At 55.3% G+C, this 15,368-nt stretch overlaps 5 protein-coding genes across 5 annotated transcripts; 3 read left to right on the top strand and 2 right to left on the bottom strand.

The window, feature by feature from the left end:
- Window positions 1-984: 984 nt before the first annotated feature.
- B0T26DRAFT_637919 (T5orf172 domain-containing protein) lies at window positions 985-2,079 on the bottom strand (the record flags this gene model as incomplete). Its single annotated transcript, XM_060436974.1, has 1 exon — window positions 985-2,079. The coding sequence occupies one exon, from the start codon at window positions 2,077-2,079 to the stop codon at window positions 985-987; it is 1,095 nt and encodes a 364-aa protein (XP_060301747.1).
- A 1,631-nt stretch (window positions 2,080-3,710) lies between these two features.
- B0T26DRAFT_869837 (uncharacterized protein) lies at window positions 3,711-5,033 on the top strand (the record flags this gene model as incomplete). Its single annotated transcript, XM_060447897.1, has 2 exons — window positions 3,711-4,181; window positions 4,957-5,033. The coding sequence occupies exons 1-2, from the start codon at window positions 3,935-3,937 to the stop codon at window positions 5,031-5,033; spliced, it is 324 nt and encodes a 107-aa protein (XP_060301746.1). The 5' UTR covers window positions 3,711-3,934.
- A 2,028-nt stretch (window positions 5,034-7,061) lies between these two features.
- Window positions 7,062-9,411, bottom strand: B0T26DRAFT_699594 (cytochrome P450). The gene is made up of 3 exons (XM_060441482.1): window positions 8,758-9,411; window positions 8,240-8,674; window positions 7,062-8,140 (listed from the first exon to the last, which is right to left on the bottom strand). The coding sequence occupies exons 1-3, from the start codon at window positions 9,018-9,020 to the stop codon at window positions 7,213-7,215; spliced, it is 1,626 nt and encodes a 541-aa protein (XP_060301745.1). The 5' UTR covers window positions 9,021-9,411; the 3' UTR covers window positions 7,062-7,212.
- A 624-nt stretch (window positions 9,412-10,035) lies between these two features.
- B0T26DRAFT_639795 (uncharacterized protein) lies at window positions 10,036-12,254 on the top strand (the record flags this gene model as incomplete). Its single annotated transcript, XM_060437166.1, has 5 exons — window positions 10,036-10,210; window positions 10,286-10,602; window positions 10,671-11,262; window positions 11,347-12,137; window positions 12,198-12,254. 5 exons carry the CDS (start codon window positions 10,036-10,038, stop codon window positions 12,252-12,254), a joined length of 1,932 nt encoding a protein of 643 aa, XP_060301744.1.
- Window positions 12,255-13,092: 838 nt separating this feature from the next.
- On the top strand, window positions 13,093-15,247 carry B0T26DRAFT_699588 (uncharacterized protein). Its single transcript, XM_060441481.1, has 4 exons — window positions 13,093-13,200; window positions 13,289-13,825; window positions 13,930-14,299; window positions 14,669-15,247. Exons 2-4 carry the CDS (start codon window positions 13,505-13,507, stop codon window positions 15,091-15,093), a joined length of 1,116 nt encoding a protein of 371 aa, XP_060301743.1. The 5' UTR covers window positions 13,093-13,200; window positions 13,289-13,504; the 3' UTR covers window positions 15,094-15,247.
- The last annotated feature ends 121 nt before the right edge of the window (window positions 15,248-15,368 follow it).

Genomic DNA, 15,368 nt, shown 5'->3' with positions numbered 1-15,368 from the left:
TAAAAACAAGCAAGGGCCCTCTTAGCAGCGACCACTACTTACACTAGGTCTGTCCGAAAACAAAGGAGAAGAGTATAATAAGTGAACAAGAAGCAAAATATTGTTCGATCGAGCTGGGACTCACCAGCTGAGAATGGAGACTCTCACGAGTCATGTTACGTCACTGGAAAGTAACGCGCTACTATCGCGCCATCCGACTCACGGCTGTGGATTGATGGAGTATATAGGTTATTTCAAACACCAAATACGCTAGGGGACTGGGGATAGGTAAGATATATTAACATCCTGTTTTATTAGGTTGTATAGCGACGCAACGCTCTCTGCTGACACTGGTGTCACAGGCGTCTGTGGTACATTATCCCGCCGTATTAAAGAGACACCGGCCAGCCTGCCGAAGCTCTACGACAGGATGATGTAAGACATCGGAGTGTCTATAAGCGGCTAACACCGCCTGCTGATGGAGCCCACTAGACCGCCGTACTACGGTCCTCTCTTGGCCTTAACAGGCTCACAACGTTACTTTCGCTAGTTTACCGGCCACTACTCCGTGTTCCCTTAGTATATGCGAAAGGAACGCCGGTTGGGCAAGTGAAGCCTGACGTTGGAATTTGGATATGGCGAGCAATCTTGTCGCGAGAGGCGATCCATCCCGAGAAATGCAATGAAAATCCCCCGGTTCTCAGCTCGTTTCCTCCTCCACTAATTTCTCCCGGACCGTATTCGCGACTATCCGGTCGTATTGCCGTTTAATAAATTCGATCGCCTTCTCGTCCGATACCGCGAACCACTTGCGGTTCAGCCTCATACACCCGTCGTAGTGATCCCTAAACGCTTTCAACCTGAATTAATAGATGCCGTACCGTTGTCCCTCTTTTCCAAGTCTACCAAGTCCTCGACGGCTTCCATCTAGAGAAGATTCCATATGTTCAATCCCCCTTCGTAAGTCTCATCCGTAAATCTTCACGTTCGTCAAGTCACAAAATATTAAACCGTTCTGTACGGATTCTCCACCATCTTCGCGGTCCATTTCTGAATGACTTCCACGGCTACTTCCCTAGACACCTCGAACCACTCCTCGTGCTGGACGCGGCAAGGCCCGCACGCGACCCGGACCCGGCAATCCTCTAGCTCCGTGTGGCACAGCGCCTCGGCCCGCCGCGGATAGGGGACCAACACTGCATCTTTGGAGTCCACCGGATACGCGGCCGCCACCTGCCGGTCGCAAGCCGTCTGCCACTCGATGTGCCGTGTAGTCACGTCACGAGACGTGTATCCAATTTTGACGTACTTGGGATTACCCTTGACCGTGTACGCGTACAGGAAGCCCCACTCGACTGCCTGTTCTTCTTTCGTTAGTGGCTTTCGGTACTTGCTGGTGACGCGCTGGTGAATGGACTCGCGGTCTCTGGGCTCGACAGACCGGTCGACAATGCGTAGCGGGGACTCGTCGTGGCCGGACGGCGTGGACCTGCTACAAATGTCTTGCTTAAACTCCGTGAGCGACTGCAGCGCGGGCGTGGACGACAGTCCCACCGGAGCGGCGGCCCGCGGTAGGCTCCTCGTGATGTCGCGGATTTGCGACAGCCAATTTGCCACCCACGCAGCGTCGAGTTTGTCGTGCACCCAGCAGCGCCCAACCAGGTCGAGGAGCTCGAGCGAGACCTTGAGCCTCTCGTCATCCAGGCTAACGGCGAGCCTCGCAATCTCGTCGGCCAAGTTGTCGCAATGGCGCATATTCCTCCCGGCGATGGACTTTTGGCACCGCTTGCCGGTGCTCTCCGCAATGACGCGACATTGAGACGACAAAGGGCGGAGAAGCTCCTTTATTTTCATTTGAGCCTTATCAAAGGGATTGATAGTGGTGATTACTACGGCCGGAGGCCCGCCCGGAAACAGCGCCAACCACTCGCGGGCCCGGTCCTCTGCGTAGACGACCCCCGGGTGGGACTTGCAATGCCATTTCCGCGCGAGCTTGACCAACTCGGCCCACAAGCCGGGCGATGCACGCGTGAGACCGACCAGCGACTCGAGGATCTCGTCGACTGCGGCCTTGTGCCTGTCACCCTTGCGATAGGGCATCGACTGCGCCCCACAGCGAGGCCCCGTCAGCGGGTCGGGGTTCGTCTCGCACTTCTTCAGGTAGCTGCCGCACGTCCAGGCTCGGAGGCCGAGAAGCTTTCTGAGCCCGCTGGCGGACTTGTAGACATCTGTGGCAGTGACAGGAACGTCGTAGATTGGGAAGAACGTCATCCAGCGCGCCACCCGATCCGCTTTGTAGTGTCCCCAGGCGTGAAAATGGCAGTGCCACTTGCCGGCGACCTGGTCCAGCAGATCCGCAAGATCCGGGCCCGCTAGCTTCAGTGTCGCCAGGGGCACCAGCAGCTTGTCTATTTCGCCGTCGCCGTCTTTACCCGCTGAAGGACAGCTACACGATTCATCGGGATTATCCTTTTTGCCGCTGCCACAGTAGCGGCTGTCGAGTCCCAGGCTTGCCCGCAGTTGCCGCATGGCCGTGGCCTCTCTTTGCGCCGCCGAGGCAAGCGCTCCCGAGGTGGTCGCTTGGGCCTGATGATCAGGTGTTGCGGGGGGACTAGGGAGGGCGGGAAGGGCGGGAGCAGGACCGGCCGTCGGATACTTCGCGGGGGTCGGGGAGCTTGAGGTCGAATAAGGGTTGGTGGCCTCGGTGGCGGTGACGCTCCCGCCGGGGACATGAACGTTCTTCTTGGGAGGGGTGGTCGGCGGGGAAAGCAAAGCCCCGCCCTGCGCCGGGACCAGCACCGGCTCATAACTCGGTGCCTTGCTGTTGCCGCCAGCAGAAGCAGGCGGTGCTACTGCTGCCATTATTGTGTTGCCAGAAGGGAAGCTGGCTAACCAGAGTTCGACCCGGGGACCGACCCGGATGTTCTTGTCGTAGTGGAGATCGCAATGCCAGGTCTCGGCGAGCTCCTTCAGCTTCTGTCGCAGATTCGGGGAAGCCCGCGTAAGGCCGACAAGGGCCGGCAGCAGCTCGCCATCGACCTTAGTCTTGTTGGGACCTGGAGCGGCGGCTGGCGAATCCCGCTTACATGGCCAAGGTTTGGTCGAGCTGCTGCCGCACTTGCCATTGAGGAGACCGAGATCTTTTTTGAGCTGGGCGACGGCCGTCGCGCTTACGACGGGTCGAGCCGGCCCTAGCGTGGGGGCAGGGCTGGCGGGGTACCACGACATTTGCGGCTTGACTTGGCCTCTCGACCTGGCTCAATGCTGCCTCGGGCTGACTTCGCCGCAAATATATGGAAAATAATGATTTGGTACCGATGATGATTCTCCTGGGCAGGCTGGACCTGGAGAGAACATCTTGATCAAAGACAAGAAATCCCCGGGCCGCGGCACAATTAAAGTTGCTCAGCGGGACGGGTTGACGGGAACTGCGGGAGGGACGAAGACTCGAACGGGTGGCCAATTACAGCCCCTGTCTTGTAGACGCCAGCCCCGCTAGCTGCCTTTTTCGTCTTTGGGTTGGGGCGCGCGCTAAGCCGACATTCCCTCTAATAAATCCACTTGCATTCCGCCACCAGTTTCAATATTCGTACTCCGCCTCGAAGCACCTGGACCAACCATTTCGCGACTCCCTTCTCATTACGCAGACGCCTCTCCCGCCCGTGGCAGGCGTCCTCGTCGCTCGTCGACCTATCCCTCAGTCCAAAGCCCGCCTGCGCGTGGAACACTTGGAGCCTGATCGGCTCGCTACCGGCACCGGCGGGCTACCAGCGAGGTCGTGACTTTTGGTGGCTTGATTAAGTGGGTTTGCCAAGATGTATCGCCTGCCCCCCTGTTTGGCGATAGAGTACGTCGCTACGTACCGAAGCCCCTGTTTTCCCGCGTTTTCAGGGGCTCCACCAGCCACGCGTCGGATTTCGTGATACCACCAAGTTGCCGCCTTGTTACCCGCAAGATGTCCCTCCACGAAGTTGACGATATCATTATTGCTGGGCTTATTGTTCTTACGTTGGTTGAGCATGCGTTCGACGACCTGGCTGTCGATACAGCCATTAACCTCACCCGCGACGGCTGGCAAGATACCAACAACCCACCGCCCCTGACGGCTCCTCTGCCCCTGGTGACAGTCAACGATAAAGATATCGACGACCCGCCGCCCCAATTGCCTACACAACTATCCCAGCCGTCGTCTATCACCGTCAGTACCGACGATACGTCCACCCGACCTTTGGGCGCGATATCGGGTCGCAAACGCGCCGCCCCCCCCATCAATCAAGAGCGAGTCTCCTGCAACTGTTAAAACGTCCCCAGTCACTGTGAGTACATAGTCCGCCAAGCATTACAGCTCACCGCCCATGAAAATACCACATTTTACAGCCAAAATTACCACATTCGCTGGCTGCCCCGCTCCAAGCGCTGGCAACGCAGTTGCATCGCAATTGCACCTTGCCGTCGTCGCCAACGTCAACACACTTCCAAATGCGGTAATTCCAGCTCAGGACCGTAGATTCGCTCAAATCGTTTAAATCTGCAGTAAAAAGCGAAGCTGACTTCGTTGAATTCGCGTACGTAACACGGCCAAAAATGCAATAAAAAACTACAGGCCTGCTTACACTACTCACAACTGCATGACAGCCTTACTGATCCATGCCTTCCAAGGCCCGGGCGGTCGGCTGCGGCACCCCTCCACTTCGTGTAGGCCGTACAATACGGCCTTCGGCCACTGCAGAGGCTGCAGGTCCACGTGAGGCTCGTGATGTTGTTGTGCCGGCCCGGCCTCCCCTGCTCCCTGAACCCTGGGAGCTTGCCCTGCCTCCCCTGCTCCCTGAACCCCGGGAGCTTGCCCTGCCTCCCCGGCTCCCTGAGCCCCGGGTGCTTGTTGCCCGGCCTCCCCGTCTCCCTGAACCCCGGGTGCCACGGCGAGCCGAGTCAAGGTTGTTGACAGTACGGCGGGGAGCCGGCTGGCTAAGCTCGTAGACGTCATCGTCGTCGTCAACGTTGTCATCGTCAACATCGTCGTCGTCATCGTCAAGGGTGGCGCCCTCCCACTGTGAGGGGTTCCGCCGAATGGAGGGCATAAGCTCGGACTGCCTGCCCGGCTAAGTCGAGACCCGCGGAGCGTTCGGTTCGGCTGCGAAGGCCGTCGTGTTGCGGGGCCTACCCCGAAGGTGTTCAACCCTGTCGAAGTCTTGGTACCGTAGATACCCGTCTTCATCAAGTAGTGACCTTTCCAGGTACTAATATGGATGGAAATCAACCTTCTGAAGCTGTAGAGTACCTGCATGATGACGTTCAAGAAGCTCATGAGAGCAAGGAATGCCATACTGCGCCCGGAAACTACCGGTGTAAGGCTCGAGGGGTCTCGGGCGGTCTTCTAGTGCCGGTTGCATCTTTTTGTACTGTTGAACAACACGGTTGAGGGCTTCATAACACACGTTGTAAGGAGCCTCGCCTAGCCACTGCTTTCCTAGGTAATCGAAGCGAATGCGGTTCTGTTGGTTGCGAGTCTCCTCATCATGCGCTTCCTTCATGCCCTCTACCATATTGAAGCTCTGTTGTACAGTCTGATCGACTGAACTGTTGCCGGTAATAACGTGTGACTTGAAGAGCCTGTTGACAGACTCAACTGGCGATGTAGACCGCTGGCCAAAGTTCAGTACCTTGTTGGTGTAGTAAGTTGCCCACTGCTCTTTGAGTGGCATGTATGTATCCTCAAGATACTTCAGTATAGCCGTTTGGGCGGAAAATACGGCTTTCATCATCTCCCAAGCCCGGTTGAAGCCATCGAGGCTAGACGAGTACATGATGTACTCCCAGAGGAGGTACATTCCCGCCTTTGTGTAGGGGACCTCGGCTGGTAGGGCGCCTAGCCTTAGCTGTTGGCCATCCTGTACTTTTCTTGTACGGTAAACAACCTGGTTTTCTTCCTCATCTTCATCGTTACCGTCGTCTTCGTTGTTTCCCTCTCTCTGTTGATGTCCCTGTGCCTGTGCCTGAGCCCGGGCAACCTCCTTTGCAGCCGCTGCATTCCATTTCTTCTTGAACTGAAGGACCACATTCTCGCCAAAGTCGCTAAGATCGCTCAGATCTTCAAGGGCGGCCATTTCTATCGCTAGTTAGTACTGCGCGACGAAGTAAACAATGAAGAAATGAAGCTATACCGATGCATCGATTGAATGCGGCGACGACGATGTTTTGGTGGTTGTTGAAGGTGGGTTGCAGTGGAAGGTGTAAGGTTCGGCTGCGTTGTGGTAAATCGTAAATTACTGCGCGGCAGAATCTTGGATGTACTGGTGGGCGAGGTATGCGGGCAGGGTTAGGGTTATATGTGGTGGACTACAGTGAATGGGGACGTTTTAACAGTTGCAGGAGACTCGCTCTTAATCTGTTGGAACAACGCGCATTCCAGCCACATAGAGGTGGCTGTAGCAACGCATTCATCAGCTAGACAGGCGGTGGTGGAGGCGTAGGGGTCCCAGATTCCATATAAGTGGCCTACGGCCACCTCTTTCTTCTAGACAGAGATAGACAACAATGACCATCACTTGAACCACCAGTTTTCGGCGTGCAGCACGCCCTGTTGTTTCCAGTACCGGTACCTGGTGATTCCAACACAATCAAACCGGGCGGGATGCCCCGGACCATCCAAGTCTGGCGGCTGGGGTGCCCTAAATCTGCTTTTCGGAAAAAGTACCCGTCTATGACTCATAAATATAACATGTGAGTAAAAGAGAATCTATACTGCCGTCAGCGCGTCCGTGCGTCTATTGTCACGCGCATTCACAGGGCAACGGAAATGAAGCATTTGATACAAGGAGGTAAGGCTTGAATTGTCTGAAAAGGTCTAATCTCTTGTTTCCTTTGGCAGGGCCAAAAGTCTCTTTTTTATAGTTATGAATAGTGGCAAAAGCTGGTGGCGAAGAATCACATAGCAGCTTCTAGATCTTTCTTGCTCACTAATCCCAATATTGTGACATCTATCTTATATAAGAAGAATATAAGCGACAAGCCAATTTCGCTCCTAGCTATAGTTTACTAAAGAGTAAGCACATTAGCTAGAAAAGGAGGACGTACGGGCTTCGGGAAACTAGGATCCACTTTAGGAAATATATATATAGATGTTTATTAGTTGCCCTTTCGGGTTGAGCCCGCCGGGCGGAATAAATTGTGTGTGTGTGTGTGTACGTGTATTTAGCTTACTGTCTATTATACTCTGAATTAGAACATGCTTTTCTAAATACGATACCTCCATCGTATCGTTTCCCACTCCCTCCTTCTCTTAATCTTGAACGAGAGCTTCTTTCCCGTAGTCGGTTTCGTAATAGCGTCGACAATCGAAGCGGTCGCTAAAGTGGGCAATTCCCACGTCTCGTTCTCCGGTTCAACGTCGTACCCTAGTGTCAATGTCGCGATCACGGCAATCATCTCGGCAAAGGCAAAGTTTCTCCCTGGACAGAGGTGCTGTCCACCCCCGAATGGAATGAACGCTGTCCTCATTGCCCTCGGTCCGCCTGGGCGGTCGGGATCCACGTCGTCTTTCTTATCTCCAAAGCGGAGGAAGCGTTCGGGTTTGAACGTTTCGACATCCTCCCCCCAAAACTCCATGTTTCGGAGGGAAGCACCAATGGAAAAGTGAACCATAACACCCTCCTTAAGCAGATACGACTTGCCCTTACTATCTGTCAAGACCGTATCTTTGAGCACCGTCCGCGTGCTCACTTGGTGGTTTGCTAGCCGAAGCGTCTCACGGTAACAGCTCACTAGGAGTGGGCATGTCCTGTCAACAGCCGTCAAGTCCAGCGTGGCTTCCTCGGCGGTCCGGCTTGTGACACCCTCTACCTCCTTCCTGATTCGCTCGACCAGGTTCGGGCGTGACATGACGTGGCAGAAGAACCAAAAGAGTGCTGGGAACGTGTTGAGCATGACAGCGAATGGAAGCATGATCTCGGCGCGCCCAATATCGTCATCGCGAACGCCATATCCTCGAAACTCACGCGCGCGAACTTTGACGAAACCCGACGTTGACGAATCCTCGTCTTGCCGCGACGAGTAATACTTGATGAAGGCCTCTTGAAGAACCGCACGGGCGTGATAGCCCTTTGCGGCGATAGTAGCTGGAATGAAACCAAGCACTAGCTTCGGAATGTCGTTGGCAAAGTCGCTGATAATTCGTTGGGAAAGGTTCCGACGTGTTAGTCAAATTCCTCGCCGCGGAATGCAGGATATGGGGAGGAAAGGGTCAGGGTCGTAGAAAGCTTACAACAACAGCTGCTCCAGTGCTGGATCCTTGGAAAAGGGGTCCCCATGCCCAAACGTTGCCCTTGACGTTGGCAATGCCATAAGGCGCCTAATCCACATCCACAGATCCGGGACACTGGCTTCATCGATTTGAGATAGATAGTCTCCAATGTCGGATAGAGCAGCAGCATTCATTTGTTGTAGGTAAGCCCCGGCCATAGCAGGTCCGGTCTTGAGCAACACATCGTCGACCAATGCGCAGTCTCCATTTGGTCCTCGGATAATATCCATTGTCTCTTTCCCGACGCCTGTTAGTGGCGGGGTGCTCGACACGAGTAGTGGTGTGGTTGATAGGTTCTTGTTTCGCAATCCGGTAGTGATCATGGTCGGGTCCCAAACGGCGTACATCTTGCCCGTGAGCATCGGGAGCGTGACGGCGGACTGGCGACTACGTCGGCTGGGTAATGTTAGAAAGGCAAAGGTGACGCCAAATGGCCTTTCATCATGACCTCTCAACCCCACGGGCTCTCAGTGACTTACTAGAGAATGAAATGGTATCTAGCCTGGTGTCGAATAAGCCCAATGATGTGTCCAATTAGAGGCAATGCGGGTTTCAACAAGGGCGGCTCTCTGGGATCAAGACGTGGCGTTGACATATAGCTGAGCAGAAAGAAGAGAATGACGGCTGTCGCGACGATGCAGCTATTTGTCGACGAAACCAACTCGTCTCCCACGACAGACAGGAGACTCCATGTCGACTCATCAGCCGAAACAGGCTGCTGAACCATTGTAAGCGTGGTCATCGCTATATTCCGTCACAATGAAAGCTTTTGCTTGGATGGTGCAATGTTCTGTGAGAAGGGGGTTCGGGCCAGCGGCGGCAGAATTGCAAACTGCTCGCAAGAAGCGGCACAAAAGTTGTATGGGAGTGCGAGGAGCATCCGAGTGCGCTGAAATCGAGAGGAAAACGATGGCCTTTATGTCGCTCAAGGAACGCGCATTGGAAGGATTTATCCGCGTAAAATAACCCTAGTGGCGCATTCTTTGCTGGTTTGCATGCTCGGATTCCCCTTTTCTTGGCGCCCCGTAGAAAATGTTCGGTGCCTGGTAAAGATAAAGATACATGTTCCAGCCAGTGGCGTAGCTGCTCGGACCCCAGGCGGTGGAGCGCTTCGGAACACGGATACGCTGGGGATTCGACACCGATGTCACTCGGTACCGACTGTTCAGAAGAGGATGCTCTTATCGCGACCCGTTCCGCGACAATGTGCCCACTGCATTTCCCCCGGAATTCCTTTCCTGTCCGTCACTCACTGATCTGACATAGCTCACGTCACCTTTTCCAAGTTCAGCGCCCCGCGCATGCGGGATTCAATAACCCGCATGTGGGTGGCCGTTTAGGGGGCGAGCTTGGAACCTCGAGCTCTCCACGTGTCAGCTTCAGGCAGTCGGCTAACAAGGATGTTAGGCGCTAGCCTGGGCCAAGATGCACTGTCTTGGTATTTTCCAGAAAGCTGCCCCGGCCGTCTGGCCACCGTGGGAGCCAGGACTAGGTCTTCACCGCTTGCACGCGTATCAAGGGTCCCGGTCGTCTGGGTCGGCTATTGTCAAGCTTGCCTGGCTCATGCTCGGATGGCTGCACGCATGCTGGTCCGGCAAGGCAGGAGCCGTGACGAGGAAGGGAGAGAGGGAAGCTGATAAAGACTACCATCCAGCCGGCCACCACCTCCAAGACGCAATATCCGGCTGGCAGATCTGAGATCCAACACGGACAATTTCCGACCTAGCTTCAGGTAGCAACCCTACTCTGCAGCGGCCATGTTCCTCCCGAGCACCCTCGTTTTGTCGCTCGCTGCACTTGCGACTGCCATTCCAGAGGCTGCCGTCAAGAGGCAGATATCCCAGCTTCGCGATCGATATGACTTTATTATTGCTGGTGGAGGCACCTCCGGTTTGACGGTGGCTGACCGCCTGACAAGAGCCTTTCCAAAGAGTACGTGTCAAACTCAAAGTGAACCATGCTTTTCGCACTGCGAGAGCTAACGCGCTGGTTTCCTTTTCTCTTCAGAAACAGTGTTGGTTGTCGAGTACGGTGTCATCGAATATGCCCCTGGCATTTTCGACCCGCCGCTGGCAGTCTGGGGTGGCATTGGTGCCTCGGCCAGCTACTTTGTCGTGCAGTCGCTCCCCGTGCCCGACATACAAAACAAGACTGCCTTTGTTCTCGCCGGCAAGGTTGTGGGAGGGAGCAGCGCCGTCAACGGCATGTTCTTCGACCGCCCGTCACGTCACGACTGGGACGCGTGGGTCGCTGTCGCCAGCCCGGAGTTCGATTCAAGCCAGGACAAGTGGAGCTGGGGTGACGTCTACCCCTTTTACAAAAAGGTGAGGCCAAGTTTCACTTTCCCATTCACCACCAACTGCAAGACTGATCAAGTGCACACATGACAAAGAGTGTTACCTTTACTCCCCCGCCAGCTGCAGCCGTCCAGAAGTACGGATATACGTGGGACACGTCCGTCTATGGCGGGTCTACTCCAATTTATTCCAGCTTTCCCCCTTTCCTATGGGCCGACCTGGTGCCCATCGCCCGCGGCTCCTGGGAGGATTTGGGAGTACCCAAGCTCCAAGAGTGTGCTGGCGGCGACAAGGCCGGACTCTGCTGGATACCCATCTCGCAGCATCCAGTTACGGCTCGTCGATCCCACTCCGGGCTCGGCCACTATGCCGCCGTCAACGCCACGCGGCCCAACTACGATCTGCTGGTCAAACACCAGGTTACCCGCGTCGTGTATCCCAACGGCCCTGCATCCGGTCCTCCGCTGGTTGAAGTCTTGTCCCTGGACGACAAGACCCTCGCAAACATTTCGGCCAGAGCGGAGGTCATCATTTCGGCGGGCTCCTTTCACACGCCAACAATCCTGCAGCGGAGCGGAATTGGGCCGGCGTCCTTCCTCCGAAAGGCCGGCATCAATGTGGTTATCGATCTACCAGGTGTCGGCTCCAATTTCCACGATCATTCCGGCCCAGGTGTCTTTTGGAATTGTCTGTAGAATTATTGCCCCTGGTTCCGGGGTCGAACTCAACCTGACTATGGTCACGCTAACGTCTGCGATGGTGCTTCCGTAGACACAAATCTCGGCAATCTCTCTCCGCTTCCATCGGACTTGTCGAACCTGGCCTTCCTCGCCGATGCCACGGCCGGGTTCGATGAGACGCCAGCGCGTGGCCCTTACACGCTAGCAGGATCCAACAGCGCCGTCTTCGTCCCGCTTTCCAACATCACGGCTGACTACCAGACAATTGTCAGCCGCATTAATGCCATGGTTGCCGACGGGTCAGCTGCTTCGTATCTTCCGGCCGACTACCGGGACGAGCCAACCATGGTCGCAGGCTACAAGAAGCAGCTCGAGGTCATTGCCAACCAGATATTCGCCAATCCCCATGCCCCCAGCATTGAGACGCCCTTTGCCACAGGAAACTCGTTCCGGGCCATCAACCTCCATCCACTCAGCCGCGGGACCGTGCGTCTCAACATCAGCAGTCCTCTTCAAACACCCGTTGTCCACTACGGCACTGGATCCAACCCAGTCGACTTTGACGTCTACCTCGCCCACACAAAGTACATCCGCCGAATGATTGACACCGAGGCCATGCGGAAGTACGGGGCCTTTGAAGTGGGACCTGGGCCCGACGTTCAAACCGATGCGGCGCTCATCAACTTCATCAAGGATCAGATGACGCTCTCGTACATGCATCCGTGTTGCACCTCAGCCATGCTGCCCAGGCAGAAGGGCGGTGTCGTTGGTGCAGACCTCAGGGTCCATGGTGCAGCCGGTCTGAGAGTTGTGGACATGAGCATCCTCCCGTTCCTCCCCAGTTCGCACCTGAGCTCGACAGCATACGCTGTTGGAGAGAGGGTGAGCAGGCAATCTTTGAGAATGCTTCTACTCCGCTTTCTCCGCTGACAAACAAACCAGGCTGCAGACATTATCATCAAGCACTGGTACTCAAAGTGTGGAGTGCATGTGCCTTAACTGCAATCACAGCCTGCACCCGATGAACATTAGTAGTGGTGATGGTGTCTTTCATTGCTTTTCTGTGACCCAAGTTGCTGGGTTCGGATTGAAAGTTCTCACGATAAATAACTAATAATTAATTACCATACCTGATTACCCCTGTTCCATCTTGATATATTAGCTATGGGTGTATCAGTCAGGTCGATGATAGGTTGGCTTGGCTAATTAGATAGGTTTTGATTCTTCGCAACTGTGTTGGTAGTTTATGCTCCTTTGCGTTGGAAGTTTATGCTCCTCTTGAAAGGAACAATTACACTCGTCTCAACAAGCTGGTGATCGTTTTGTTTCACAAAAATTGTTTCCCAAAAATTGCTTCACAAAAATTGCTTCACACAAATCCCGCTGTAAGTCACGCGGGAATAGGGTGCATGGCGAGAAATGCTAAATCATGCAACCTAGGGGAATGAATCAGCGATTTGAACGCTGCGCCCCAGCGGGGTTGGGTAACTCTGTGACCTTCCGATTTGGGAGTCGGTTCCATTTCTGCCGGGGGATGGTTACCACTAAAATGGCGGAATGCTTGTGATGGAATACGGGGAACACCATGCTTGAAATGGACATGTCACTTTGTGGCTTCTTGCTGGTAATCTGACGGGACGGACCGGGGTCAGGGAACCGTGCCTTTGGCTAACCCCTTTTCGCTCGGGGCCCTCTCAGCCTGGCGGGTGACTGTCAGAGTCGCCGCTTTCCCCACCCCCAGGCCTTTTCCCCGCCGTGGCCTCCAGGGCTCCAAACCCGAACGGCGTCGCGCTAATGCGATAGAGTTAAGAATGCGCCGATGCTTTGTGGATGCCAGGGCGTAGGCCGCCCAACGGCCAGAGCACAATCCATTCCCGTTTGTCGTGCCCAGTACGGGCTTCCTTCATAATCTAACGACAGTTTTGATGAAGTCTCCCAAAAATCGGTATGTCCGAAGTATACAGAGTGTAACCTCCCCCCTCGGCGGGTGCCAAATCTGTACAGGTGCTTACTTTAGTGCGTTCTGCCCCTAGGCCATACAGGGGTCGGTTGGCCGATAGGTGACCGCGGTACTGGTCCCTGTCTCTCCGGTCAGTGAACCGTGCCCCCCTTGTTGTTCATCAGCCAGCATCCTGGATTATTGGCTCGCGGAAATCGTCTTCAGCTCGAAGTAGGAGAATGCGGATCTGCAGCAAAAGCCACATCATTCCACGTTCCCTGACCAACTCTCCCTCGGTCCAGCATGGCCGATGTTCACTTTGACCTGTCGTCGAAAGGCGGCAAGTCCAACAACATCGACGGTTTTCCCTCGGCCTCGACACCAAAAGCGCAGCCGAATCGACAGTCCAAAGAGCCTCCGCAGCACGGCTCCGACCTGGATCCATGTTCGGTCACGGCCCATTATGGACGCTAACAAGCCCCCGGCAAGCGACAACAAGGGCCCCACGCTCCTAGCGTCCGTGTTCGCACTCTACGCGATTGCCCTCATCGTCTACGTTGTACGCGTGTGGTCCCGCTTGTCGCCCAAGTTTGCGCTTACTGCCGCGGACTACGCGATAACCGTGTCGCTAGTATGCTTGCCTCCATCACTCCATACGTGGACTTAGACTAGCCGTCGTTATCCGGGGACTGCTTCTTTAATCTTTATTTACTGACGGCCCTCGTGTCTTCGCAGCTTGCCAAGTGCGCGTCCATCGGCCTCACGACGGCTGCGGTTCAGCATGGCTTTGGCCGACACGCCATTTACATTCCCCGCGCCGACCAGTCCATGATCGGGAAACTCACGTTTGCCACCTTCATCGTCAGCATCATTTCGTCGGGATTTGCGAGGATCTCCATCGCCTCCCTACTTCTGCAGGTGACGGCCAAGCGTTGGTGGAGAGTTGCCATTTGGGCGACCATCGTGCTGCAGGCCATCATAATGATCCTGTACTGCGTTGTCCAGCTGGCCCAGTGTCAGTCCGTCATCTCCAACAAGATCAACATCAAGCAGTCGCAGTGCCTCATGCCGTCCCATGTCTGGTCGTTTAGCTATGCGTACATCAGTGAGTCTCCCGGCATGTCCGCGCCTGCAAGATTGCCTCGGTAGAGGTTACCTGTCTAGCTGCCCAGCTGCCTAGCTGCCCAGCTGCCTCGCTGCCTCGCTGCCTCGCTGCCTCGCTGCCTCGCTGCCTCGCTGCCTCGCTGCCTCGCTGCCTCGCTGCCTCGCTGCCTCGCTGCCTCGCTGCCTCGCTGCCTCGCTGCCTCGCTGCCTCGCTGCCTCGCTGCCTCGCTGCCTCGCTGCCTCGCTGCCTCGCTGCCTCGCTGCCCAGCTGCTTAGCTGCCCAGCTGCCTACCTACCTACCTAGCTACCTACCTATATAGGTACCTACTCAGTATCACCAGCGCCACTGGTTCTAATTCTGCGTCGACAGGTCTTTCCATGTTCAGCGACATCGTGTGCGCCGTGATTCCCATCTTCCTTATCCGCAGCCTTACTCGCTCGCTCATCGAAAAGGTTCTCACGTCGATCCTCCTGGCGTCGTGCCTCCTGGCCAGCGGTATCGCCATCGCCAAGCTCTACTTCATGATAACCTTCGACTTTTCCTCACCCGACGGCTTTTATCTCATGGTAGACGAGTTCTTCTGGTCTCGTATGGAGGAGTCGGTCATCATCATAGCCGCCTGCGCTCCTCTTCTCCGTGTTCCCATTGAGCGGCTTCTAGTGCGGCTGGGCATGCCTGGGTTCCAGATCCCAGCGAGAGATCTGAGCACGATCAGCGTCACGCCCACGATCAAAGAGTCGGCATCGGGGTCGGGGTCAGACAGTCAGCGTTCTGAAGGGGAGTATGCTGTGTGATGTGGAGTTGGGATGCTGTTGGTCTTGGGTGCCTTTTATATATTATATATTGGGAGACTTCCATGTCTTGTTCTTGGGTCCACGGCGTTTGCTGCATTTATTACATGGAAAGGCGCGGTATCTCTTGGCTCCAGTCTCCATACATAGCAATGCCAATTCTTTGTCTTTTTCTTTTCGTTTTTGCTTCAGTACGCCAGTGTAACTAACATGCATCCGAGAGTTGCAGCTGCCAACATATCAGCCTTGCCAATTTGCATCTTGGTGGTAACATCAAT

Source organism: Lasiosphaeria miniovina (genome assembly GCF_030549165.1).
Source record: "Lasiosphaeria miniovina strain SMH2392-1A chromosome Unknown B0T26scaffold_2, whole genome shotgun sequence".
Lineage (NCBI taxonomy): Eukaryota > Fungi > Ascomycota > Sordariomycetes > Sordariales > Lasiosphaeriaceae > Lasiosphaeria > Lasiosphaeria miniovina.
Note: the sequence above shows the minus strand (reverse complement) of the source record. Positions and strands in the feature narration are given on the sequence as shown.

What these genes read in the sequence shown, in the direction of transcription:
- B0T26DRAFT_699594 (XM_060441482.1), bottom strand. Translation starts at nt 9,020, where the DNA reads ATGACCACGCTTACAATGGTTCAGCAGCCTGTTTCGGCTGATGAGTCG. An exon ending in AGATACCATTTCATTCTCTA is followed by an intron (nt 8,675 to 8,757) that starts GTAAGTCACTGA and finishes AACATTACCCAG; the next exon opens with CCGACGTAGTCGCCAGTCCG. An exon ending in GCACTGGAGCAGCTGTTGTT is followed by an intron (nt 8,141 to 8,239) that starts GTAAGCTTTCTA and finishes ACGAATTATCAG; the next exon opens with CGACTTTGCCAACGACATTC.
- B0T26DRAFT_699588 (XM_060441481.1), top strand. Translation starts at nt 13,505, where the DNA reads ATGTTCACTTTGACCTGTCGTCGAAAGGCGGCAAGTCCAACAACATCG. An exon ending in ACGCGATAACCGTGTCGCTA is followed by an intron (nt 13,826 to 13,929) that starts GTATGCTTGCCT and finishes GTGTCTTCGCAG; the next exon opens with CTTGCCAAGTGCGCGTCCAT. An exon ending in GTTTAGCTATGCGTACATCA is followed by an intron (nt 14,300 to 14,668) that starts GTGAGTCTCCCG and finishes CTGCGTCGACAG; the next exon opens with GTCTTTCCATGTTCAGCGAC.